Source organism: Halichondria panicea, chromosome 10 (genome assembly GCF_963675165.1).
Source record: "Halichondria panicea chromosome 10, odHalPani1.1, whole genome shotgun sequence".
In the NCBI taxonomy this organism is placed as follows: domain Eukaryota; kingdom Metazoa; phylum Porifera; class Demospongiae; order Suberitida; family Halichondriidae; genus Halichondria; species Halichondria panicea.
In genome coordinates, this window is record NC_087386.1 from 4023142 (window position 1) to 4050158 (window position 27017).

The 27017-nt window shown below is 42.7% G+C and overlaps 2 protein-coding genes across 3 annotated transcripts in view; one reads left to right on the forward strand and one right to left on the reverse strand.

Moving 5' to 3' along the window:
* Positions 1-27017, forward strand: part of LOC135342967 (uncharacterized) — a 40463-nt gene that overhangs the window by 398 nt on the left and 13048 nt on the right. The window contains exon 2 of one of the 2 annotated variants that reach the window (XR_010397008.1): positions 281-4589. The gene's annotated coding sequence lies outside the window, so the exon portion shown is untranslated. Of the gene's footprint in view, positions 1-280; positions 4590-27017 lie in introns of those variants that run through there. The other variant, XM_064539863.1, reaches the window with a different exon arrangement.
* On the reverse strand, positions 7176-12382 carry LOC135342955 (uncharacterized). Its single transcript, XM_064539847.1, has one exon. The coding sequence runs from the start codon at positions 12019-12021 to the stop codon at positions 7387-7389; it is 4635 nt and encodes a 1544-aa protein (XP_064395917.1). The 5' UTR covers positions 12022-12382; the 3' UTR covers positions 7176-7386.

Here is a 27017-nt window from a genome sequence, read left to right on the forward strand (position 1 = left end):
TGTTATCTGAAAGAACGCCTGGTCAAGTTCCATTGAATTCTGCTTTTTTTGTTTTTGTTGTAGCATGCCCTCTCCTCTTTTATACCGTATAGCGGGTAATTTTCGGGGGACAAAATATTCGTGGTTCAGCAATATTGAGATGTTTCGTGGGTAATATTTTCATGGTTATACTCTGTCCACTAGAAAAGCGTTAGAAAATTGCGTATGTTCGATAATCGGTGCTTACAGTATTATTAATAGTGATTATGATAATATTATACTGTTGTGATCAATACTATAGGAGCTAAAAAGAAAATCTGGAGGAGGATGCCATCACTGTGACGGGGTCACGTTTGAAGGTGCTGTTGAATGATTACCGTACTTTTTCAAAATAATTATAACCCCCTTATAATTATGCACCGTAAAAATCATTATTTTTCTTGTTCTGCACACTAGTCTCACAAATGTAGTTATTGAAAACGTTGCCTTATTTAGAAGAAGTACGGTAAGTCTAGTACAAATATTGAGTGCAACGCATCAAATGTTGGGACTGGAGTGATATAAAGCCAAAGGCCGCAAGCCCCGTCGTTGTTACATTGCTCCAGTGCCAATCATGTATACTTACAGTGCATTATTGTTAAAGCCAGTAGGCTTTAACTAGGATTTGCACCACTTTTGTAGCTTTTCGGCATTTGCACGTACCGTATAGCGAGTAATTTGCATACATTTGAATATGAATATTCGTACAGCTCAGGATACCGTATAGCGGGTAATTTTCGGGGGACAAAATATTCGTGGTTCAGCAATATTGGTTCAGCAATATTGAGATATTTCGTGGGTAATATTTTCGTGGTAGCTGCCTGCACTGTAGGCAAGGTCGCTTCATTCGTGGGTAAAATATTCGTGGTCAGACCTCCAACCACGAAAACCACGAATATTTTGCCCCACGAAAATTACACGCTATACGGTAGTTACGTTGGACTTATTGTGCCAGAAAAACTTTGCAGTTTTAGTTTTAGTAGGTGCTCTTCTGATACGAAAATACGAAAATTTCCACCATACGAAATAATCTGTTATACTGTATTTTCACTACTGAATCAGTTACTGCACATCACCCGGGTCTGGCCTAAATGTAATACAATGTTGATATAATTACCGTATAGCGGGTAATTTTCGAGGGGGAGGGGTAAAACATTTGTGGTTGAACAATATTTAGTCACTTCGTGGATAATATTTTCGTGGTTGCTGCTTGCCCTGCAGGTAAAGGTAGGCAAGGTCGCTTCATTCGTGGGTGAACTATTCGTGGCCAGAGCTTCAACCACGAAAACCGCGAATATTTTACCCCACGAAAGTTACCTGCTATTACGATATACTGCTGTATAATTATTTACATAAAATAATGTTGGATACTATCACGCCTGCATGACCCAGGCCTTAACTACCCATATTTATGCCACGGTGTGCATGCGCAAGCGAGGTATACAGTAGTGTGTGTTGTCTGTGTGTTTAGACTGCTACAGCTGCTCCAGGATAGTTCGAGTAAGAGTTTCTATAATAAATTATAGGCTTCTAGCTAGTCAGATTTTTGTTTGTAGATTTGCAAAATAATGCTTTGTTCTCGAGTTATGCCTAGTTTTGCTTACCTGAAATGCCATTGCAACCTTTTCAGAAAAGTGCATAGAAAAACTTGTCCATAAAGTATTGCTATACTCTACTTAGTAGCACTAGAATGAATAGGTAACTGCAAGAGTGAGAAGAGAGCTTGCAAGGCTCTGCTGATGCAGCCATTAATTTTTAGACTTGAACTTTTGGCATCGATCGTTTTTAACAACAATCATGGTCGATCATTATCTACTCTTCGATTTTCCCTGTGATTCTGTATGGATTCTACCTGCATGAGTAATGCAAAAATGTTCATCATGATAATTATAATGTGTTAAAATTTTTTGCAGAATGATTCGTGGATGTAATTTTCAAGGAATAGCAGCTTTTCTGCAGCATGCGATATTAAATTTGTGCGTATAAATGTTCACGGTAGATGCTTGATCAGCGTAAAAATTTTCGCAGAATGATTCGTGGATGTAATTTTCAAGGAATAGCAGCCTTTCTGCAGCATGCGATATTAAATTCGTGCGTATAAATGTTGGCGGTAGATGCTTGATCAGCGTAAACCACAAACATTTATACCTTTGAAAAATACCTGCTATTAGTAGCTTTATGTTATGTAGCTTTGGCACCTCCACTGAGGCATCAGCACCTGTGGTGCTTTCATTTGAACACTTTCATTTGAACAGTTGCACTACTCTATTAACAAATAGTACTGGCAATAGAGCGGGCACAGCTCAATCACTATCAATAGTGCAAAAACTACATTCTTGGTTAAACAGTCTCGTCCATTTCGGGGCTACAGACATGGTCACTTGTCCCATAGATTAAAGTATGGTATCAAAGGTCAAACGCAACATAATAATTATATTCGAACAGTCACCATGGATGCGACATCTGGACTTCAACATAATTAAATTTTTCAACTTTAAATAATTAACCATGGTTTCTGTGATTATTTACAACAAAAAGTTAAAAAACATTTTAAACATTTTTGTACAGTTCCAGTTCAGTTAAAGGATTCACAGTTAAAATGGGCCAACAGAAATTTTTGTGATTTTCATTTTGGATTCTGATCCAGTAACTTGGCACACAGATCCCATGAACAGGTTTGCCGACTTGCAGTTAAGCATCCAGGTAGTATACCGGTTCAGGTAGTTAAGGATATCTAAAACCTGCTAAAGAAAAACAACATGTGATAAAATAATAGCAGCCACAATCAGGAGTACAACAGTCCCTAAGGCCTTGCATATAATTATTGGAAGCGACCCCTACGAATAACTATTTTGCGGAATTCATGTGTACGTCTGTTATAGCTTACTTTATTTTCTGGGCTAGTAGGTCAAACGCAACATAATAATTATATTCGAACAGTCACCATGGATGAGTGACCGATCTTCACTCCAGGCTAGTAGGTCAAACGCAACATAATAATTATATTCGAACAGTCACCATGGATGAGTGACCGATCTTCACTCCAGGCTAGCTATACTAGAAGACTTGCTTTAATGGGGGTTAGTTAACCCCTGCAATAGCGGCACAGTATAGTTGGTAACAAAAGCGGTCTTTCAATATTTCTTAAGTCAATGATTTGAACGAGGCGGGATCAATTGCTTTGTTTTGTCTTGTTTCATAACAGTGGCCTAATAACTATAATTAGTCGAGTTCATTTTAACGAACTCGTGTTTTTATGTTACGGTTGATACATATCATGTACATGAATTAAAGACAAGGTAATAACCATCTTAAGTTGTTTAATCTCATCATTTTTTCCTGATCAATACAGAAAATTTTTTTTATTGCAAACAGTGCACAAAAAGGTCATCCTCTTTAGCATTTGTTAACGATCAGTAAATAATTGTGCAAATATGTGACTCCGTATTACATTATTTTATTATACGGTCGCGTAGCCTTGGGGCATGATTTGGTACTCATGCTGTATCTACACAGTGTAACGAATATCGCAACCACACGCTATAAAACGGCCTAGAGCTTAGGTCCAGATTAAAACTTCAATGTGGGCTTCGACCCCCACATTTTTGATTTTGTATTCAGTGTACATGCAAAATAAGGATTCACACATAATTTTATCTTTTTGGATCAAGAGATCCCCCACAACAAACCGTAGCTCTGTTTCGTTTCTAATTCTACTCGAATAGGGATTATCAGAAAACAAAAGAGATGATATGACTTGTAGACGGAACTTTCACAGCTGCATGGACGCAAGTTCTAGAAAGTTGTCTTCTACCAACTTTTCTGACAATCTGACCTATAAAAAATTACTTCACCAACACACTCCTCTTCAATCAATGTAGATTCACCACAATGTTTATACACACTATGATAACTTTTCTTGATGTGCCAAACTGAAATACGCCAAAAGATTCAAACATCTTATGGAGACTCCATTTTTGTTCACTAAATCCATATGTATACGAGTAGCTATAAGGAGAAGCTATTGGTATTCAGTATTGCATGTAGTATATGAAACATGGTGACAATCAAGTGCAATGATCTGTAGGTACAGCTTTATATAATTATGGCTACTGAAAAGTGATGCCATCAGCATTACCAGGTTCTTGCATCACCCCCAGTTGGGTATTTATGACTACAATCCATTAAATGATAAGGCTATTTGATCACTTGATCAGGACTCCAATGTTTATAAGATATGTAAAGAATCAATGATAAGCACAACTGATTAAATAGGGAAATGATCATCATTAAATATGTGATTAACTAACTAGTAGTTTGTAAGTCAATGTTCTCTATCCATGTATCTTTGTTGTTGTCTCCTCTATTTACCTCGTGGTCATTCTAGCTATCCCTATGTGAAATAGTGTGCGTATGTAACAGGTAATAACATGCGTGAGAATATTTCTTTGTTTGACTTCCAAGACAAATCGACATAACCAGTTACTGCATGTCAACCCTCATTAGTGAAGGAACAACAATAATTATAGCTGATCAATATTGTTGGGACACACTATACTTACAGAGTTCTCATTTTGACAGTTTCTAGCAGTTTTCACACAAGTAGATTATTCTTCTGCAAACCTTGCCACAAGATGATGAGGATTTGAGAAGACGAGAATTTGTCGACTCTCTGAGGTGTAGGGGTTTGTGGTTTTGTAGGAAAATGAGCCTGAGCAACTTAATTCATTTGCTCACAGCTAGCACATCCCACCTAGCACCGTAGAGGGGAAAAAATAGTACTAGTGTTCTAACAAAAGTAAGTAGAGATAAACCTTTAGTATAGTCCGTAGTCCAACAGTTTTCAATCAGGGACACAGCATTCCAGAACGGTGCATACAGCTTGTCACCAGTCAGAGAGCAACACGGGAACTAAGCATACCCAAACTGCATTGATCAGAGGTGAATTTAGGTGAAAGGTTAATTGTCATCAAAATAGGGCTCAAACCATAAATACCATGGCAGATTTGATATTTATATATATTATTAATTGGCATAAAATGATTATCATGATGAGCAAAAGAAACATTACATTGAACCAGGGCTGACATTGAGTCCTTTCGGTACTAACGTTTGTAGGGTAGAATCCAAAATGCAGTTCATTTACATTTAGTGCTGTGTCGATTGCTTGGACGAATAAAATATGTATATGTTTTTGGGAAATATTTTTGAGCCTATTCATTACCTATTCATTACCTATTCATTACCTACACAATGGTTTCAGCATGTGCAAAATTAATGTTACAATCTTAAGATTATATTGAAGTACAACTACTGACACATTTGTCGTATTCATATTAAGATGGTTCTTACCAAAAGAGTAAATTTGGAACAATTGAATGGGCGTGGTTTAACAAAGCTCGAATGCTCAAGGAATTCACCTCTGGTCCAAACGTTTCTGACTATTGGCCGTAAAGGTGTGGGTTGTCTGTGGGGTGTGATTGTAGGCGGTTTGTGTAGGAGGAGTTGCTGCACCAGACCCTCAGTCTGAATATCTAGTATCTGCCCCTTCCTCGTGATGGTCAGTTTTCCCCTCCTTGTATGTGTCGAGATCGACAGGGAGCTCTCCCACACCAGTCACAGAACGTGCATACTCGTATCCAATCTTAAGCGAGGATTCTGACCCAGCTGCAGCAATCGACCAGTCTGGATACTCAGAACACAGCCCATGAGCAACGTAGTGTTCACAAACCTAAAGTTAACAGCATTTCGATACAATTCATGAATACCCACATGAACGTACCTTAGGAGGCATGCTGTCCGGTGGGACCTTGAGTCCTAGAGCCCGAAAACAGCGTCGATTGTACCCAGTCAGCCACCAACCCAACCGAGCATCAAACACTTCAGATCCAATTTCTCGTTGAGAGTAGAAAGTTCGATCCAGCACTGAATACACAGCTTTTACCTTGCTAGTGCCACGTAGAGACTGATAGTGAGAAAGAATACGGCCAGTGGAATGATAATCAATTGTCCCGGCAAGCTTTTGTGGATCATCAGAATCAGAAATACATCCATTGCGTACATGGATTAGTTGGCGTTGAAACCCATCCGTTACTCGCTTTGTAACAACCACCGTAACGTTATCGATATTCAAGCCCGCAGCCTTTGCCTGTTTAAGGCATTGACAATCAAGTTCCCTGTGAGCATTGAGTACCACAATCATTCGCTCCGCCACAGCAGTCTACAAATGAAATTAACTCGCTCCATTCGTGTAGGAGGTCCTACTAACCCAGCAGCTACTCTTGTTTCCGTCAAGGCTGTTGAATGAAGATTGCATGACTCAAATCAGTGAGAAACTTTTTTCTTTGAGGGTGCTCAGCATTCATTTCCATTCATTTCCCTTCTAATGCGGAGCATTAAATGCATGGCATCGAGTTTTATGGAGAAGATAGATCTCCACAAGGCGGCAACACTCGTGGTGCTAGATGTGCTGCCACAACACCCACAATCGACGTACAAGTAGGTAGGAACAGAGCCAATAGATTTGTGGCGATCGACGACTTCGGTCATAGCATCTTTTCCCCAAGAGAGTCCAGTGTCAGGGACAACGTATACCCCACAAAAAATTCCTAAGTCACCACATATCGTGAATGTCTGCCCACCACTTCCAACGATCCCACCGCCTATGGTTCGCTTTACGACCTTTTGCTGGTGATCCACTGCAAGGGAGTGATTGCTGACGACTGCTCGGAGCTCACGCATGATGTGGGGCTTGTTCTCCCAATAGTCATTTACAAACATCGCTGTCAAGTGAGGTCTACACGGAACAAAGTGTGCAGGAAACTGAGGAAAAGAATTACGGTCAACCACGTTCACCTTGCCAACACCACGCATAGCATCAACCTATATACAAAGGAAATGGGTACATAAAGCATCAACAAAATTATATCATGTACGTGTACCTTGTCTCAGAGCTCAACAAATTCAGACTTCAATTTTAGGTAAAGCTGCTGAACCTCGGCCGTAATGTAGCGGTCTACCTGGGCCATGGTTAGCTCTGATCTTAGCAATCGAATCACAGACATGTGTGTACAGTTCCCTTTGCCACTAACTGTCATGAGCCCCCGGCTGCGCCAAGGCTCGCAGTTGACTTAAACAGAACACGATCCAAGTAAATAGGAGTCCTCTATAACTTTAACATGAGAACAGAACTGAACATAACTCCTTCTCTAGCTATTTTATACAGACACATGCACCAAAGATCTAGATTGTTCTACAACACCCACAAAGTTCTAGAATACTGAACCTCTGGAAGGTTCTTAACACATAAAGTTCTGGTCCTTTACCACGGAATGTTCTAGTTCTTAATTAACCCAGTCACAGAATGTTCTAGTTCACCACATTCCTCTCCCCTTCTCCTGCGACATTCATGTCGGGGTGAGAAATAGGCAATCGGGAGAGGGCGTCTGCGTTTTGGTTGTCTTTGCCCTTCCGATAGCGGACAGAAAAGTTGAATGGTTGCAAGGCCAGGCTCCATCGGATGAGACGATTGTTGTTCTCTTTCATTCGCTCCATCCATTCCAGGGAGTGATGGTCCGTCTGGATTACAAAGGGTCGTCCTAGGAGGTAGACTCGGAAAGCTTCAACAGCAAGTTTAATTGCCAGGCACTCCTTCTCCACGGTCGAGTAGTGTTCTTCTCGGTTAAGGAGTTTTCGGCTAAAATATCCTACAGGGTGTTCAGCGCCATCCCCATCAGTTTGGCTGAGGACTGCCCCTACACCTCGCTGGGATGCATCGGTTTGGAGGACAAAGGCTCTCGAAAAGTCTGGATTGTGCAATATCGGCTGTGACAACATCTGCTTCTTCAGGGTCTGGAATGCTGTCTCACAAGCTGGTGTCCATATTACTGTTGAGGGTAAATTCTTTCGGGTGAGGTCGGACAGGGGGGCGGCAATGGAGGCGAAATCCGGGATAAACCTCCTGTAATATCCAATTAATCCAAGGAAACAACGCACTTCTTTTTTCGTTTTTGGTCTTGGAAATTCCATCATTGCCTCTAGTTTTGTTTCCTCTGGTTTCACCACTCCACTCCCAACGACATGGCCTAGGTATATACAGTGGGCCATCCCAAACTGACATTTGCTGAGCTTCATGGTTAGGCCGGCATCTTGGATCCGCTCCAGCACCTGACGTAAATGGTAGAGGTGGTCCTTCCAATTGGAGCTGTAGATTACAACATCATCTAGGTATGCTGCAGCATATTCTTCCAGTCCTTGCAGTACCCGGTCCATTAGCCTCTGGAAAGTTGCCGGTGCGCCTTGCAAGCCAAATGGCATAACATTGAAGTGATAAAGACCAAAAGGGGTTACAAATGCCGTCTTCGTCTGGGCTTTCTTGGTGAGGGGTACCTGCCAGTATCCTTTTGTCAGATCCAAAGTGGTGATGTACTTAGCTTGGCCTAGTCTGTCGATCATCTCGTCAATGCGGGGCATTGGGTATGCATCTGCCTCAGAAACTCCATTTAGACGTCGATAGTCAACGCAGAATCGCATAGTACCATCTTTCTTCTTCACCAATACAATAGGGGCTGACCATTCACTTGTCGAAGGCTCGATCACTCCATGTTCTAGCATTTCCGCAATTTCTTTCTTCACTGTCTCTCGATAGGCATGAGGTAAGCGGTAAGGAGGCAACCTGATTGGGCGTGCCGTTCCGGTTTCAATGTCGTGCTCAATGATTGCTGTCCGTCCTGGGGTGTCTCGCATAGCTTCTACGAATTCGTTGGTTAGCTGACGGAGGTCATACTGTTGGGTCTCTTCCAGTCGCTTGTCCATGACAATCTTCTTTGTGATACCGTCACTTTCTTTCCACAACGGGAGTTCATCCGTTAATTCTCCTCTCTCTTCCTCCGCCAAGAGGTTTGGGATCGTGGGGGTATTCCACTTTCGCAACATGTTGATGTGGAAGACTCTTCTCCGCTTCTTGTGATCGAACATGTCCACTTCATATGTCACCGGTGAAATCACTTTCTTCACGGGGTAGGGACCTTGCCACTTCGCTAGGAGTTTGTTGGTCGAGGAAGGTAGAAGGACTAGTACGTTGTCCTCTACCTGCAGCTTCCTCTCTCGTGCATTTCGATCATACCACTTCTTTTGGGTTGTTTGGGCCTTCTTCAGATTCTCACAAGCTAGCTCCGACATCTTGGCGAGTTTTTCTTGAATCGTCAGGACATAAGAAACGACACTCTCTGTAGATTTCTTGCTAGATTCCCACGATTCTTTGAGCACATCAAGAGGTCCTCGCACCTGCCTTCCATACATTAGTTCGAAGGGAGAAAATCCGGTTGATGACTGGGGTACTTCACGGTAGGCAAACAGCAAATACGGAATTAGTTGGTCCCAGTCTTTTCCTTCTTCATTGGCGGTTTTGCGAAGCATGGACTTCAAGGTTTGATTGAAACGTTCTACTAATCCGTCCGTTTGAGGGTGGTAAGGGCTGGTCTTGATCGGCTGTATCTTCAACAAGCGGTAGAGCTCTGCTAGCAATCCAGATGTGAAATTAGCTCCTTGATCAGTCAGGATCTCTCGGGGTATGCCTACTCTTGAGAAAAACATTATCAGCTCCTTGGCTACGTGCTCAGCATCTATGGTTCGTAGGGGGACAGCTTCTGCGTACCTTGTACTATAGTTGCAAATCACCAGGATGTAGCGGTTTCCCGTGCGGCTACGAGGAAGAGGACCCACGATATCCATAGCAATACGTTCAAACGGCTCTCGAATGATGGGTAGGGGAATCATTGATACACGCTGCTTTTTCCCCTTTGATGTCCTCTGACACTCTTCGCACGATTGGCATAGCTTCTTCACATCTTCGAATACTGTCGGCCAATAGAACCGCTGGAGAATTCGTTCTACGGTCTTTCGCTGCCCCATGTGGCCAGCCATTGGAATATGGTGAGCAAGGGACATCACTAGGCTACGGCACGACTCTGGTAGCACCAACTGCTGTATCGGGCTGCTGTCTTCGCCATGGGGTGAGATCCATTGACGGTAAATCAGTCCATTTTCTTCGTGAAAGACCATCTTGCTGGCTCCAGTAGCACCGTTCATTGCTTCTCGAATACCTTTAAGCGTGACATCTTCTTGCTGCATTCGTCGCAACTCAATGGGGGACAGGTCCAAGGGGTGTGTCTGCTTGTTTTGAGCCACTTCACGCCTCTGCTGCCTCTTCTCTCTCCTAGTTAGTTGCTGGTGTTTCTTTACTTCGAGAAAAAGATCTGGGTCCATCTCTGCGCCAATTGGCATCTCAGCAATTTGGTCATCGGTTACGTCCAAGTCCGTTAGCATCTCGGCTTGTTGGTCATCAGGAGTGTTGGGAGTGTTTGGAACCATCTTGGCCACTTGGTCATCAGGCATCTCATCAGTGGATGTGTCGGACGTGGTAGTAGGCTGTTTGATTCCCTCCTGTTGTTGTATCTTCTCCAGTTCCACTCTTTCTTCTTCGTTTTTCTTGGCCTGGGCTCTGGTCATTACGGCAAGGGCTTCTTCAGTCCGAACTGTCCCTTTCTTATTCTGTAACATTTCGAGTAGGCCTGCCACATCTCGTCCGAGTAGCACTGGTACTGGGAGGGTCTTTGAAATTGCTGCTTCGATTTGGTGTCTTCCTTCTCCGAGGCCAATTTCTACACTTACGAGTGGATATTCTCGAACGTCTCCGTGAGCACATCGGATGCGAACTCGTCCTAGTTGCTTCTTCTGTGGTAGCAGATCACTTCTCACCATCGAACGGGCACAACCGGTGTCAAGGACAATCTCGTCTACTGCTTTTCCCTCCACTGTGCCGGATCGTGTAATCTGGGGGTTGATTTTCTTCTCCAACTTGTCCTCATTCATGTACACCAATTCAGTTTCTTCTGTGAATAGATTTGACTTGCTAGGGCGATTTGCGGCAATATGTCTGGTCTCTTGGCAGTTGTAGCATTTGATTTTGTTCCATTCCATCTTTGTTTTGTTGGCCTCCCTCCGTCCTTTCTCTGTCCTTCGATCAGCCATAGCCTTCCTACAGTCTTTGGCAATATGGCCCTTTATCTTGCAGTAGTGGCACGTTTTGGTTGCTCCGCTCTCACTGCTGGGCCGACGAGTCTCTCGTGGCGGTAACTCCTTAGGATCAAGTTGACGGGAATGAACATAGCTGTCGGCCAGTCTTCCCGCTTCTTCTCCGGTAGTGGGCTTTCGGTCGCCCAACCAAATTCTCAGGTCTCTAGGTATCCCCTCCATCAGTTGCTCCACTACAATTTTCTCCTTGAGTGCTTCCATCGTGGTGCAGCCTGCTGTCCATTTCTCCAGGAGGTCTCTCAGTTTTGTTGCGAGCTCCAGGTATGCCTCCCCTTCGGCCTTCTTCGTAGTTCGGAAGCGTTTGCGGTACGTTTCTTCGCTAATATCATAGCGTTGCAGTATAGCTCTTTTCACGTCCTCATAGTTCTTAGCTTTCTCTACATCCATTGCAGCAAAGGCCTGCTGGGCTCTCCCCGTAAGTTGTGGCGCTAACTTATGGGCCCAGTGCTCTTCTTTCACTTCAAAGGCTGTCATCAGTCGCTCAAACGTAGTCAAGTATGCCTCAATGTCTTCTTTTTCCGTGAGTTTGGCTAGGTTCAAATGTCGTAGATCTTCCGCTCGTTTCGCCTTGATCTCCTCTCGACTCTGATTTAGGTCCATCCAGTTTCTCATCATTTCCACCTGACTTTGCATCATTTGCATTCTTTGTTCACTTTCTCTCTCTCTACGTTCCTGTTCTTCTGCTCGTTCTCGCTCTCGTTGTCTGTTCTCTTCTTCTCTTGCTCTGGCCCTTTCCGTTTCTGCCTCGTCACGGCTCCGGCGATCTTCCAGCAGCATCTGTAGAAGTTCAGTCACTCCAGTTCCTGTCTCTGCCATCGTTATTACAGCTTGGTCACTCTCCACGTCTTGTTCTGTTTCGTTCACCGATTCTCCTAGGTTGTAGATTCTGCCAGTCCTTGTCACCGACATACAGATCTACCATTCGCTTCTCAAATTTGTGGGTCTCGAAAAACCACTGTCTTCGACTATCCCACCGCTGCCACCAATTGTCATGAGCCCCCGGCTGCGCCAAGGCTCGCAGTTGACTTAAACAGAACACGATCCAAGTAAATAGGAGTCCTCTATAACTTTAACATGAGAACAGAACTGAACATAACTCCTTCTCTAGCTATTTTATACAGACACATGCACCAAAAATCTAGATTGTTCTACAACACCCACAAAGTTCTAGAATACTGAACCTCTGGAAGGTTCTTAACACATAAAGTTCTGGTCCTTTACCACGGAATGTTCTAGTTCTTAATTAACCCAGTCACAGAATGTTCTAGTTCACCACACTAACAAAGTCACGGTTCACTTGGTCTTTCGAGGAGAGTGTGTTAATGTATAGAGGGTCGTGGGTCATGAAATGCTTTTTGCACTTTTGACATCGCATATCTAGTCCAACTACAGCATAGCACAACTTCCGCTTGCCGACAGAGTTTGCAATGATACGACTTACAATGAGGGCATCTCCCTTTGGTTGGACAATAGACCAGCTTTCTTGGTGTGGTTTTCGTTCCGATGATAACAGTTCGCCAATCAGTGGTGACTGGTAGCTAGGTTTGTCAAATTTTGGTGGAACAGGTCCTGGTGTTATACCAGTCAATTCAACCTATATATGAACGTAAATAATATAAAATTAGTTCGAAAGGCAACAATCAAAATCGACAAAATGTACAGCTTGTGACACAAAAATAACGCTAGCAAATAACAGAGAGGCATAAATGTCCACCTGTCACAGCTAACCCTAACCCATTATGCTACATATATACATGTCTGACTGTACAGTACATAAGCACTATAAATTCATGCACGCAGATACCTCTGCTGATGTAGTAACCATTGTTTTCTCCTCCAAAGGGTCAGGAACAAGTTGTGTATCCATTGTAGTCGCCTCCTCGTCTAAATCAAAATTCAGCCACATCAGTCACTGTCACTGATCGTCCATAATCGTACCTGATCTTTAGGTCTTTTTCAGACCCAGTTGTGGCAATTGACCAATCAGGAAAATCGTTGCACAGACCAAGTGCTGTGTAGTGCTCACAAACCTACATAGATATGTACATATACACGTGAAAGTGACATCCAGCATGGAAACACCCTATTATAGCACATGTGTTATGATAGGTATGTACATGTACAAAGTAACATAATAATACATAATGTACGCATAATTATAGCATACATACAAACCTTAGGTGACATCTATCAGGTGGAATTTTTTTCCAAGAGCACGCAGACGTCGCCGGTTGTACGCTATCAGCCACCAACCCAATCTTGTATCGAAGACTTCAGCACCAATGCCTCGTTGGGAGTAGTCCAGAACAGAGTGAACAGCTTCGACTTTGTTGGTACCACGCAGTGACTGGTAGTGGTCTAGGTGATGACCAGTGTGGTGGTAGTTCACTGTGCCAACCTTAACAAATGGCATGTTGGAAGACAGCTATTACTCTACCCACATGAGCCACAGTTAAATTGTCCACTTTTAAACCTGCTGATACCGCCTGTGGTTGACATTGGCGATCCAGAGCGTTCAAAACAAGGAGCATCCTTTTGGCAACAGATTCTGGGTCTCCTACAACTCTCCGAATATACTTCACACGTTCAGAGCGAGTGGGGGGTCCTTCAAGTTTAGCTGCTTCCTTAGCCCTCAATAACTGCTCTCTGTCTGATTGGTGCTAAACAAACATTGCCTGGCTCAAGTCAACAAGAAATTTCTTCCGCCGAGGGTGTTCTGCATTGATTTTGCGTAGTATTGCATTGAGCTTTACACGAAAGATAGTACGCCACAAGGCAGCCACACTTGTGCCTGGGTCACTATGTATAGGAGGATTACCGGGCTTGCTTTTCACAGAGGTAAAATCCAATGATGCCTTCATCAAATTCGAAATCAGGAATATCTGGGGCGTACACATACCAGGGCTTGATACGTGATTCCTTTGGTGTCTTGATATCAACTGTTGACCATCCGGGCACTTTGTTGAAGTCGTCAGCTGCTGGATTGTAGTCACATGTGTACGTTCCGTCGGGTGTTTCGTACAGGTAGGGTTGTAACAGTTCTCTAAGCACTAATGACTCCCATTTATCAGATGTTCCGCAATATGAGGAGTAGGCAAAAAAGATATTTTCCAATTGATGTCCTACTCCATGCTTGACATTTTCCTTCCACATGCGTGCCAGAAGATTGATCAATTCAGTATCATTGTATGGAAATTCCAATGGAAGTTGGAAGCTGACGATCGTCTTGGCACGAACATGCTTCGCCATAATGTCTAGGAACATCGAACAATCGAGGGGCATGTCGTTCAGGGTTCATTGGTAGTGGTCCTAGAATAGAGGTGAAATCAAGTGTATACACATGCGAGAAAACGTACTCCACAGCATCATGCATTACCTGTGAAAGTTTTGCGTATATTATTTGGTGTTTGAGGTAGATAGCATGCGATAATGATTAGAGGTAGATTGGACAGTGTAGCCATTGTAAAGGTATGAATGGGGACTATACTGTTGTAATAAATAATGATAGATGTAGGGATCGGAGAGTAGCTAGATACACAAGGTATACTATGTGGTGAGCGGGCACTTATCTCCTTTCCGAGCGAGGTTGCTGTCAGGAACTAGCTGGAAGGCTGGCAGGTATGTTCAGGTTAGTAAAGTTGGAGCACATGTAAAGTTGGAGCACATGGTATTGCTTTAGACTGTGCATGCGCACAAAACCAATTTAACTTTTCTACACTGAACGATCTTCACCTGGCAATTTAAGAATGTTTAGCTTTTCTATACTGAACGATCCTGAGCGTCCGGGGTGGGGGGCCACGCCCAACTACCTCTGAACATGTGTATTGAGATAAACAATGTTTACAACACTTCAATAAGATAAACAACGTGAACAATAATTATAAATAATAATCATATTATACGTGCACAAATTCAAGGTATATATGTTCGTGTTCAGTTCACAGAGTTATAGTTCAGTCCTTCTGTTGAATAATTGTTAGTCGTTGAATGTGCTTTAAGTGCGTATCCAGCAGAGGCCTTGTTCGATTGTAAGGGGTGTTTCTTCGAGATCTGGTCCTCTCTCTATGCCGTGGCACGTACTCATGTCCGTGGAAAGGTGGGGGCGGGGGTACATAGGGGAGGTGAGGGAGAGCGCCGTGATGAAATTTAGGAGGGTATGGGAAGAATGGATTAAATGGAGGTGAATATTGTAGGAGTGGAAGGCCTCTGAAGGGTGCCGGTGGTGGAGAAAAGCTGTTTCCTGTAGAGCCAGTGCCAGTAATTGAATGTGGGCTGCTGTTTGCTGTAGTTGTAGTTGTAGTTGTAGGTTAGAGCCAGTGCCAGTAATTGAATGTGGGCTGCTGTTTGCTGTAGTTGTAGTTGTAGTAGAGCCAGTGCCAGTGATTGTGTTGAGAGCTGTGGCTGGTGGGTTGGGAGCGGGTGACATGTTCAGCAAAGTTCATCCATATTGTCTTCATCCATATTTTCACTTCCTTCTTCCTGGATGTTTAGGTCATCCTCCGGATCGGACATTCTGAATTGGCTGTTTCAGTGGACTGAAGCATTTATCCCAGTGGCCTTTTATATAGGCAGAGTGGAAGTCATGATGTAATGAGGTGCTACAACTGGAAAAATGATGTAAAAATGATGTTTGGGGTGCTTGGGGTGGAAAATCACATATTTTGGTCGCAGAGATGCATGCTTTTTAAGTATGGGCGTGTTTTGTGTTTTGTGTTTGTGTCTATGTGACTGTGTGCATGTAGTTGTAGTGTTGTAAATCGTAGCTTGGGAAACAAGGCATTGACGTAATAGTGTCAGTGTTACTGGCGACACCATACAGGAAGAACTCTGATGCACAAATACACACAGGCTATTTGTACAAAAACAAAACCACAGGAGAAGTTTCTAGAACACTTCTAAATAAGAATATGCAACTAAAATAACCGCTAGAACTAACACAGAGGGCGACAGTTACTGTTTACAATAAATCATAAGCTATCTGAGATAGTTCTTAGTCCATATTGTGGTAACATAACATCTTAGGTTACCACAGTTGTTGGAACTGCCCCACCGATCTGCACCGGTCCAGGTCCAGCCTGTTGAAGCACATTTTAAAAGTAGTTAAAAAACAGCTAGCAAATTAACTTACAGAGAGAGAAGGGGTGGGTGGTTTAGGTCCACTAGTTGACGCAGACACAGTCACACCCTGCGATAATTGTGAACGTAAAGAGTTAGCAGCCTGTGAACTTAAAATAATACACAGTAAAAGTAGTTAAAACTAGCAAATTAACTTACAGAGAGAGAAAGGGTGGGTGGTTCAGGTCCACCACCAGTCCATACTGTAGGGAGAGAAGCTATGGATCCACTAGTCGACGCAGACACAGTAATAATTGTGAACGTAAAGTAAGAAGAGTTAGCAGCCTGTGAACTTAAAATAATACACAGTAAAAGTAATTAAAACTAGCAAATTAACTTACAGAGAGAGAAGGGGTGGGTGGTTCAGGTCCACCACCAGTCCATACTGTAGGGAGAGAAGCTATGGATCCATTAGTCGACGCAGACACAGTCCACCCTGCAATAATTGTGAACGTAAAGACAGAGAGAGACTGGTGATAGAGTTCCAGAGAGACTGTTGCTAGAGTTCCAGAGTGACTGTTGAGAGACTGGTGATAGAGTTCCAGAGAGACTGGTGATAGAGTTCCAGAGAGAATGGTGGTAGAGTTCCAGAGAGACTGTTGCTAGAGTTCCAGAGAGACTGAGCTCGGTTTCAGCTCCACCCTGATCAGGTATTTTGCAGCCTACCTACGACGGGCTGGGGGATAAGGGACTGGGAGAGGGGGGGAAAAGAGGGGGCAGAAAGGGGGGAAAGAAGGGGGCAAATTTTTTTACAGTAGTTTTCAACCAAAATCAATAGAAACTTATCAAATTATTTCACCAAATCAACTCATTGATCTATTTTAACCAAATCAACTATTAATTAATTAATTGGTGGATTGTTTTTTCAGCTTTTTAGCTTCGTTAGCTCTTCGCCAAGACTCCTGGGTCCTTTCTTTTTGTTCTTTTTCAAAGGCCTCTAAGATACTTTTGGGGTCTGAGTAGGGGCACCAGATCTTGTTGGAGCGTCCCAACACACGATGAATATCGCCATGAGGCGTTTTATCTTTATTAGTGCGCAGCTGGTGGCAAACGGAACAGAGACGCTTTCCCTCTAGACTTCTTTCCTGAAGAAAAAGTACATGTTAATGACAGACACTGCAATAATTGTTACCGCAATGGGGGTGACACCAAGTTTTAGCATTGAAGCCTGTGCTCGCTTCTGCCTTTCTTCAAGTTCCGGAGGGATCAATTTTGGTTTTTTGGTTTTTTGAGAGGGCTGGGCTTGAGTCCGCTTTTTGGGTGGATTCTGGCGAGCATGTTCCCGCCGCTCCTCTGCTCTGGTTGCATCACTGATTTGTTCAGGACCCAATGAAAATAGCATGGAGCCAGATGAACTGGAGGTGGCAGACGACAACGGGAGGGCCTTACGGGTGGCAGGGACCTTACGTCTGGGAGCCAGAGGAGGCTCGAGTGTAACAGGGCCGAGCACAATGGTGGCAGCAGGGGGTTGATGGAAGGCAGGAGGCTGATGGGGGTCAGAGGGCTGAAGAATAGAGGCAGAGGAGCTTGCTTTCTTCGACAGCTTTCTAGCAGCTGCCTTAACGTGCCAACCACACGAACAAGTCTTTTTTCTTCGATTCGTTGAGAAAAAGGAGCCTCGCTGACGATCCTTTTGGCATTTATTGATAGACACAATGGCTGCCTTAACTTCCTTGTTGGATGGCTTTTTCCCTCTGCCTGTGAAAACAGGAAGACCCTCGGCCAAGTCCATCAGTTTGTTGGCATACGTTGCAATCCCATGAAAGTGATGGGACTTGCTACTCATCTAGTAAGACAGATAACTGTTAGAACATTGTGTAGGTTTATATTAATAGGTTAGTAGGTTTATTTATTAGTAGGTTAGTAGGTTTATTTATCAGTAGGATTAGTATAGAATTACCTTGGATTCTATCACCAGTCTCTTTGGAACTATATCACCAGTCTCAGTCTCTCTGGATCTATCACCAGTCTCAGTCTCTCTGGAACACCAGTCTCTCTGGATCTATCACCAGTCTAAGTCTCTCTGGAACACCAGTCTCAGTCTCTCTGGAACACCAGTCTCTCTGGATCTATCACCAGTCTCAGTCTCTCTGGAACACCAGTCTCAGTCTCTCTGGATCTATCACCAGTCTCTGTCTCTCTGGAACACCAGTCTCTCTGGATCTATCAGTATCTCTGGAACACCAGTCTCAGTCTCTCTGGATCTATCACCTGGCACTCTATCAAGCTTGCTAGCTAGCTCGGTTTCAGCTCGGTTTCAGCTCCACCCTTGAGTATTTGCACGCTTACCTACGACCTACGACTAACCTGCCACGTGGCTGTCTACTGCGCATGCGCAACCGGCGACCAACGACCTAACTTACCGTTGACCAACGACCTAGTCACACCTCAGACCTACGCATTATGGCCTGAGCTAGAGCTATAGCTACTATACCCACCTCCACCTAGTACAGTAGCATACAGTGGCAGATTGAGATCGAGATCGAGCGCGAGTATTTGCATCTGTGCAAAGCTTATCTTACTACCCACGTAAAGTACTTTCCATTGGCTCTATAATGGGTAGAATAATTATTGATGTAAAGCAATCTGTGTGTGTGTCAGGGGGAGGGGGGGGATATACCATTAAGCCTGATGATTTCATTTTTTGCACGCCTTCACTAGTCGATTCTATTCCCGTGGAGTTCTGTGTGGTAGACCCACCTTTTGTGAGTTCGCATGTTCATTGTTGCCAGAAGAAGAAATGTTGTTTGGTGAGGGGATATAATAAACAGTACAAGAATATTTTGTTAGTTATACTCGAAGTTTTCCTAGGTTTTATTGTGGTTGAACGTTTTAGTGGTATAATTAGTAGGGCTCTCTAAAAGAAGAAATAGGTTCATCCGTACTGTATAATTATGTAGACTAGCAATAGTGATTTTTTCTTTTTACAAAAACAGCCTTAATGGATTCTTTAAGATGCTGAACACGCATTAAACTTCACGACACATATAGATCCCAATGATTTGTTGGCTTGTTGGCATTTCACTTTCCACATGGCATATCTGTTGAAATAGCCGGTTATATTATGAAGCTGCGAAAGAAAAACAACATGTGATAAAATAATAGCAGCGCTGATTGTGCTCAGGAGTACAGTAGTCCCTAGGGCCTTACATATATTGGAAGCGACCCCTGCACAGTACGCCTTCGTTCACGAAAACTAACCAGGACTTCTTTCTCATCCATGGTTTAAAGAGAAACACGTGTCGTGCTGTAACCAACATAATTATATACTGCTTTTACACGTGATTAGCAATCTGATGCCATAGAGACCTCTTAGACATTTAGAGGTCTGTCCATTATTATATAATGATGTTTATACAATCATACTGATATTAAATATGCATGCATATAAATATATCGACAGAATAATGATAAGAGGCACAGACAAGAAAGAAAGACTCTGTGAATTGCTACTGGCACCATGTCCATACGAGGCTTTTTACCATGTAGGATGTAGACTGAAATGTTTTCTTGTTGCTCTAAGGAGGTTCTTGTAGCTTCTGATCCCTTCGATACTGCGATGGCCTCCATTATGAGTTGTTCACAACCTGGTTGCAGTTGTGGCTCAGAGCGTATGGTTTGTTTTGAATCCTTGTATTCCTGCACATGTTCTTCAAGGTATTGTAGGTGCTCGGGAAATGTGTATATAAGGCATTGTATAAGGCATTGTATAGGTGCTCTGGAAATGTGTATATAATTATAAGCAGTTTATAATTGTAATTAAGCAGTAGATCTGTATTTAAAAAGGAATGCAGCCAGTGCCCAATTGACGTAGAGCAAAATGAGCAGTTGACAAAGTCTTTTCCAGCTTGTCAACAGGTTGCCAATTTTAGTGACGGTGCATGCATTAATCAATGCCTTTCATCTGCCTTGCCAGTTGGATAAACTGTCAACCACCAACTCATTGCATGTCACATGTGGAGAAAATCTGGCTGAGAGCTGAGCTCTCCTAGTGCTCATCTTTGTCAAGGAGAAGAACCACATCACCGCTTGGGTCATCATACAGGAAAGGGAGTGTACCACTTAGACTACGCGCCATAATCTGTGAGAAACCCTTTGCAACCTTTTGAGCACACATTAAAACCAATCTTCGCACAATTGGTCTTGCCCCTACCACAGCAGTCCCCTATCTCACGCTTCTCTCTTTTTCTCTCCTACGCTCTTCCTACGCTTCTCATCTTACCCATCGGCCCAGGATCTTAATAACACAGTCCTCCGCCGCCGTTGTCGCTGCACCGATCTTGAAACTGTGGCTGCAGTACTTGGCCTGATTGACACCTCCTACTCTTCTTCAAATTGCCTTTCTTTGTCTCTTCCGCTTCATTATTTCCATTTTCTGAGCCTGAAACCTTTAAAAAAAGATGTACAAATATCGTTGGTATAAGGTCTGCAAGCTTAGCTATAGACGCTCTAAGTACATAACTTTTTAATTGCATATGGGCTCAACTTCAGTGGTTTTGTATTTATTAATTCAATTCACTTGTGTGGGAGATGCACAACTTTCTTCTCCACTTTCACTCACAATGTAAGTCTCACCTTCTTTCTCAATGGAACCTGCTTCTTCTTGCTTTCGTCATTTTGGCACAAAATTTGTCACACTCGTTCACCTTTAGCTGGTCAATTGACAAAAATGAAACCAAGGTAGTACTATATAGTGGGTAATTTTCGAGGGGTAAACTATTCGTTATGTTCGTGGGCAAGCTGGACCTACACGAAAATGTTCCCCACCAAAACTTAGGCGTGGCTTACCGTAGCGCATGCAATGAAGGTAAACAAATTTTTTACCCCATGAACATTACCCGCTATAAGGTAATTGTTATTGTCTTCCAGCAGCTGCTTTCCTCTTATTAGGTGGCGTCTCCTTCTAAGCCTAGCTTACACGCTTTCAGCTGCACAAAATGTTCACTTTGTATGCTATATAGGTCCATTTTGTATACATACATGTGCACCGGCCTCTTGTTATTCCTGTACATATCATTAATAAGCAGTAATGTTGCAGCATACATGTTGGCTTACTCGTCACTACTTTCATGATCACTACTTTTACCATTGTCATCATCGCTACTCATCCCTCCACTTATTTCGCTAGTCCTTGCTTTCATCAAGCATTCTAAATCCCCCTCGTGTTGGGAAAGCATAGCCTGGCTTAAATCAACCAGAAATTTCTTTCATCGAGGGTGCTCGGCATTCATCTCGCGACCAATTCTAAACATCAAATGCGGGATCACTCGAAGAGCCACCGCAACACCCGCAATCAACGTACAAGTACATAGGAACTTTTTTCGACTTGTGACGATCGATTACCTCTGCCATGGCATTCTTTGCCCAGGAAAGCGCTGTGTCAGGGACAACATAGACACCACAAACAATACCAAAATCGCCACATATGGTAAACGTTTGTCCACCACTTCCAACTACCCCACCCCCTAGGGTACACTTGACAACCTTGCGTTGGTGGTCAACAGCAAGGCCGTGGTTACTAAGAGCAGCCCGGATCTCTCGCATTATGTGAGGTTTGTTCTCCCAATAGCACATCGCCGTTAAATGCGGTCTACCAGGAACAAATCGGGCAGGAAATGGAGGAAAGGAATCACGGGCAACCACGTTAAGTTTGCCAACACCATGCATTGCATTCACCTATTATGAGAAGGATTTATATATTATTACCAGAACTAGAGAGTGGCTGATTTTTAATAAGTGTATATAAGGCAGTAATATGTATACCGTAAGATCTCGATCAAGGAAACAACACTCTAATTAAGCGATATTTCGCTCACATATAGCACCATTGAAAACTGTGTACACAGTCTTGTGTGCATCAGCACCCGCGGTGCTTTCATTATTTTAAGTGACACTTTAAATCGAGGTCTTAGGTAGCTATATACGTGTTGCCATCATCGCTACTCTCATTTAAGTTCAGGTTATGAAGACCATGATCACTGTATTCCACATCATAGAATAGCCGTTCACCTATAATGATTTGAAACCCTAGTGGAAAATGTTTAGCTTCATCCTATAAATGTAAGCATGTATGTACTCTTTATGGAATGTAAACGTAATTCACATCACTTCCTGCCGTATCTCCTCTGCTATAAACAAATCTTGACCTGGCCATGTACTGGACTTGAATTTAAAAAGAAGCACACATGTTCTTATGTTCTCGTTAATTTCATGTACAACCCGCAGTTACAGTATAATTATATGCACTGAGTAGGCTGGATACTGATAGTGGGGCTCGGGAAGAAGAATCTGAAGGACCAAACTCTGTCCCTATCGAGATGACAAGGCAAATATATGATGATTCAAGTGTGACTGTCCTGGGCGCATACTGCTTGCTAATGGAATTGAAACGACTATGCAAACTCCCCTTCGCTACAATGATTGTCCTACTCAATCTACTCCAGATCTCATTGACGGATAATTGTCCACCTACCATATGGACCGTATATACATGCACAGTATAATTATGCATACAAGTGTAAGAAATATGTGAACGACTGAGTATTGTCTCTCCTCTGGGCTGTTGGGATCGACCCTCTCGTTGAATGCACAACACCATTTATTTTTATTGTGATTTGCTGCGACGCCTGCGAGTAGGAGTGTGCAGCCCACAGTTCTTCTGATAAAAGCCAATGGTACGTTTTTCACCTAATTCTGTTATAGTTGAATATAACACTATACGCAGGCAGAGCTACTGAGGCGATAAAAATTGGTTACCTTTGATCGAAGACGAGGAGATCTCTTCACTGAATGTGCTAACTTTTTGCCGAGCTAGGGAGAAGAGCAACAAACCCACAGACATTATAATGAAGTAAATCAAAGAATAGTATTTATGATCAAAGGCTATAGCAAGCAAATTATTTACATACGTTTCTTGTGCCTGTGTTGAAACTCGACAGGTGATGACTTAAGTAGTTTTAAACTGAGATATATCAGCAGATATTTACTTTTTTCTTTGGCTAAGAGCGAACAATTTCTGTTCAGGCGAGAAAGTGGAAGGACCTGAAGCATTATTATACATACTTTCCCTCGATTTTCTGACTTCAGCCTTTCCACTTCATTTTCGGGCACAGCGCCTTGGGTCATTGGGTCAAAATACATCGAAGGCTGGCCCAGCATCCACTCAAAATGTCACGGAAGTCGCAACTATAGTGGACTTGAATTGTTTTTTGGCCAACTGCCTAGTTTCTAAAACGACATAATTCAAAAGGAATTGTTCCTGGTCAAGTTCCCGGTGTAAAGTTGCGAGTATGTTATACGGGAACTCATGCCTCAATGAACGCTAGCTAACACAACGACATAATTTACCCCAAGCATAGCATCAATTCGCATGTGTAAATCTGAGTAACTTACCCAACAGTTAAGATCTCCTCATTTTACATTACAAAACTAGCGTAAAAACATTAAAAATATGGTGGTGGGTTTGTGATGATTAATAGAACAGAAAATAGTCGGTAATCGATCGGTTAATTATAAGTGGAAAAAAGACCAACGCTTTTTGGCTAAGGTATCTTATGCAAAGTTTAATGTTGTATCTACACATCCTATGCAACAATACCATCACTGCGAACTTGCCTGACTTAGTTGACCATCAGAGACACCAGAGGGGAGATCACTAGTACAACACTGCCTGACTTAGTTGACCATCAGAGACACCAGAGGGGAGATCACTAGTACAACACTACGTTGACACAGTGGGGACATCATCCTGCCAAACTAGCATCAAACATGAAAGGAAGAGCCTGGAAGCGCTTAAGCAGAGGGACTTACCGTATCCAGAGAAACACATCGCTCCCTTGGTACAGATACCTTAATGCCTCGAGCTGTTTGTCCTTTTAGGACCAGATCTTGCTAGAGGAGAGAGCAGTAGAGAAGTCGCTGGAACTTGCTGATTTAGTAGCCATGAGTAGCTAGACTGGAAACCACTCCCTTTTTCAGCTAGTCTATAGTGACACGGATAGTTCCATGACCTTACGGAATAAGTATACAAACAGTTTACTATAGTATCTCCACTACCCATAATTATTTTGGGTAATACTTCGCATGCGCAGAACAGTGTACACTAGGCCTGCGGCCTGGAATCGAGGCAAGTTCTGCTGGTACTAAAATTTAACCTGTACTTAAACTACATTACATCATCTGTAATTGATCTGATTGGCTAAAAACAGTAGATTACATGGAAGCATAATCTACAAGAAGGTACTTATTCTACAGGAAATGGGCGCATATTCTACAGGAAGTGGACACATTCTACAGGAAATGGACGCATATTCTACAGATAATTTGTAGGAAGTTCTTGGAATGGTGAAAGTGACAAGAAGATGACAAAAACATTATAAAAAACACAGAATGCAATAGTTTGTTCAGTCAACATCCATTCTTTCCATGTCCACTGTTACTTTGTATTGCTTTTTCCAGTTGGGCATGGGCGGCCAGGAAGCATCAAAAACACTTTAGCACACTTTCTATTGAGTTTTTTAAGCCGGTCCAGTCTGCTCTATACCCCCCTCCACTCCCACCACAGAGCTTCATTCTTCTTCTTGTAGTGTTGCAGTCAGTTCTAGCATAGTTCTAGGTTCTTTTTACTCTTTCCAGTATCTTCAAGAAGCGTTTCACAAGCTTTACTAAGTTTTACTGTAGTTTTTCATTGTTTTGAAGCCGTCTTCTTGTCTTTTTCTGTCAACTGGTGTCTCTCACCTGACTCAGGTTGCACCGGTCAAGAATCTTGAATATACACGTAACATTTTCAGATCCTCAAAATTCTTTTGAACAATTCCTAAAAGATAGTGGTAACCTGATTGGCTATACAGCCGAACAACAAGTGAGTTCAAAATCCTAGAATTGGCACTAATTTTCACCCATATAATTATACAGAAAATATTGTGACCCAGGTGGTAAACTTGTTTCAAGTAGCTTCATATTGGACTATTTTTTGTTGCTTGGCTATCTTCTGGAATTGTTCTCTTTGTCAAGAGGCATTGTGAAACCACCTCGTACAAAAGTCACACCCCATCCACTTGGCTTCACATGACGTGGTTGCTCGCATACATGGCACCTTGACTCGTCAATCTTCTTTGTGCGTTTTATTTATTTATTTGGGCTGGTGATCATACCCCCTTCAATCGACATTATGTATAGCAGAACAGAGGGCAAAGTAACTGACTGCTATTCCGACTTCCGACTTCGACTTACATGAGAATTTAAATACCTCTGTTGCAGCTGAGAAAAAAGAAATTTACCACAGCCTGTTTATCGCTTAATTAGAGAGCTCGCAAAAGCTGCGATAGTTATTTCTTCAAAGCTGTGTAACTTTTTGAATAGAAACTTTTATGAAATTATTTTTTGTGCTGGAGCTTATATTATACCCGGCAATCACCATGCATGGGTCGTTAATCGCATAGGGAAGTGTAGACCTTTTGCATGCATTCTGCATGCATTCGTACCTTTGACACAATAAAGTGACACATGCATGCATGCAGTACGTGGCACCCGTTCATGGGACAGCCCAAAATTGCGGCGACTCCCTCAGAATTAAGGTAGGACATAAATATTATATTTAGTGATGAAGTTAAGTATCGATTTGACCCACAATGTTTGTATCATGCAGTGGCACCTATCTGCCTGCATGGTGAGGTTTCATAGTCAAGCAACCTCATGCGCTACATCGCATCTTGCATAATAGCACATGCTTGCACAACATTCGTGGATAGGTCAATTACATTTATGCATGCATTGCAGCACATAAAGGTATATACACCTAACTGAAACAAGCCACGAGCAGAGACGATATAGCCTCAGGTAGGAGTCCACTGAGTGTGTTAGGGCTACTAATTGAGTCGGTCGGGAACAAATACGGTACATGATACAGTAGCTATTATTATAATTATTATGACAGTTCTTGCTTTTCCAAAGGAAAGAGTTGTAGTCAGAATGTCTTCCCTGTCAGCTTCTTGGAAATGCGAACCAAAAATAGGTACTGCATTGTCGAGATTTCTCAACAGGCCTGTGTCATCAATTCGATATAATGTTGATTGCACATCTAGCATTGAAAGAGTTGCCCTTTATTTTTCCTATGTCTGAAGGGTCATCGAAAATTGTCCGGAATGCAGTTTAGAATGCAGTCTGGGCGGCTGTAAATTCCCTGACAAAGAACTGGGGGTGCCAACAAGAGTAAGGGCAGTTTTAGCAGCGGTGGCCAATCATTGGACATATCTCGTACATCTTGAATTGCTTCAAAATGTATTGCTAACTTGACGTGAGGAGGGTTACTTTTAAAGGTATCTTTGCTGCGTCACTAGTTGGGGACTTCCAATCATGCCACCAAGTCATATAATTATATATTCAGCCTCATCGGAACGGATTTTTTCTCCCAATACATTGAGCTGTACCTTGTCGTTTAGCACCCAAGTATTTGAATCTGGTTGACGACCACAGCTTCTCTATGTAGCACCCCCTTCATTCTACTGTACAAAACTTATACTTTATACATGTAGATCTATATATACATGCTTCTTGAATATCAGACAATTTATTCATTTTCAAACATTGCAATCAAACTGCAACATTATAATTGTAACGTGTACTACTATTACGTGTTACACCGTACAATATCAACAATTCCAAGCTTACACAAATCACACTTTGTTTTCTATTTAGTTTTTTAAGTTTATCAAATTGTGTTGTTACCGTGCCACTTAGCTCTGAGAATTGGGGTCTTAGCTCTGAGAATTCGCCACTTAATGACACGCTTA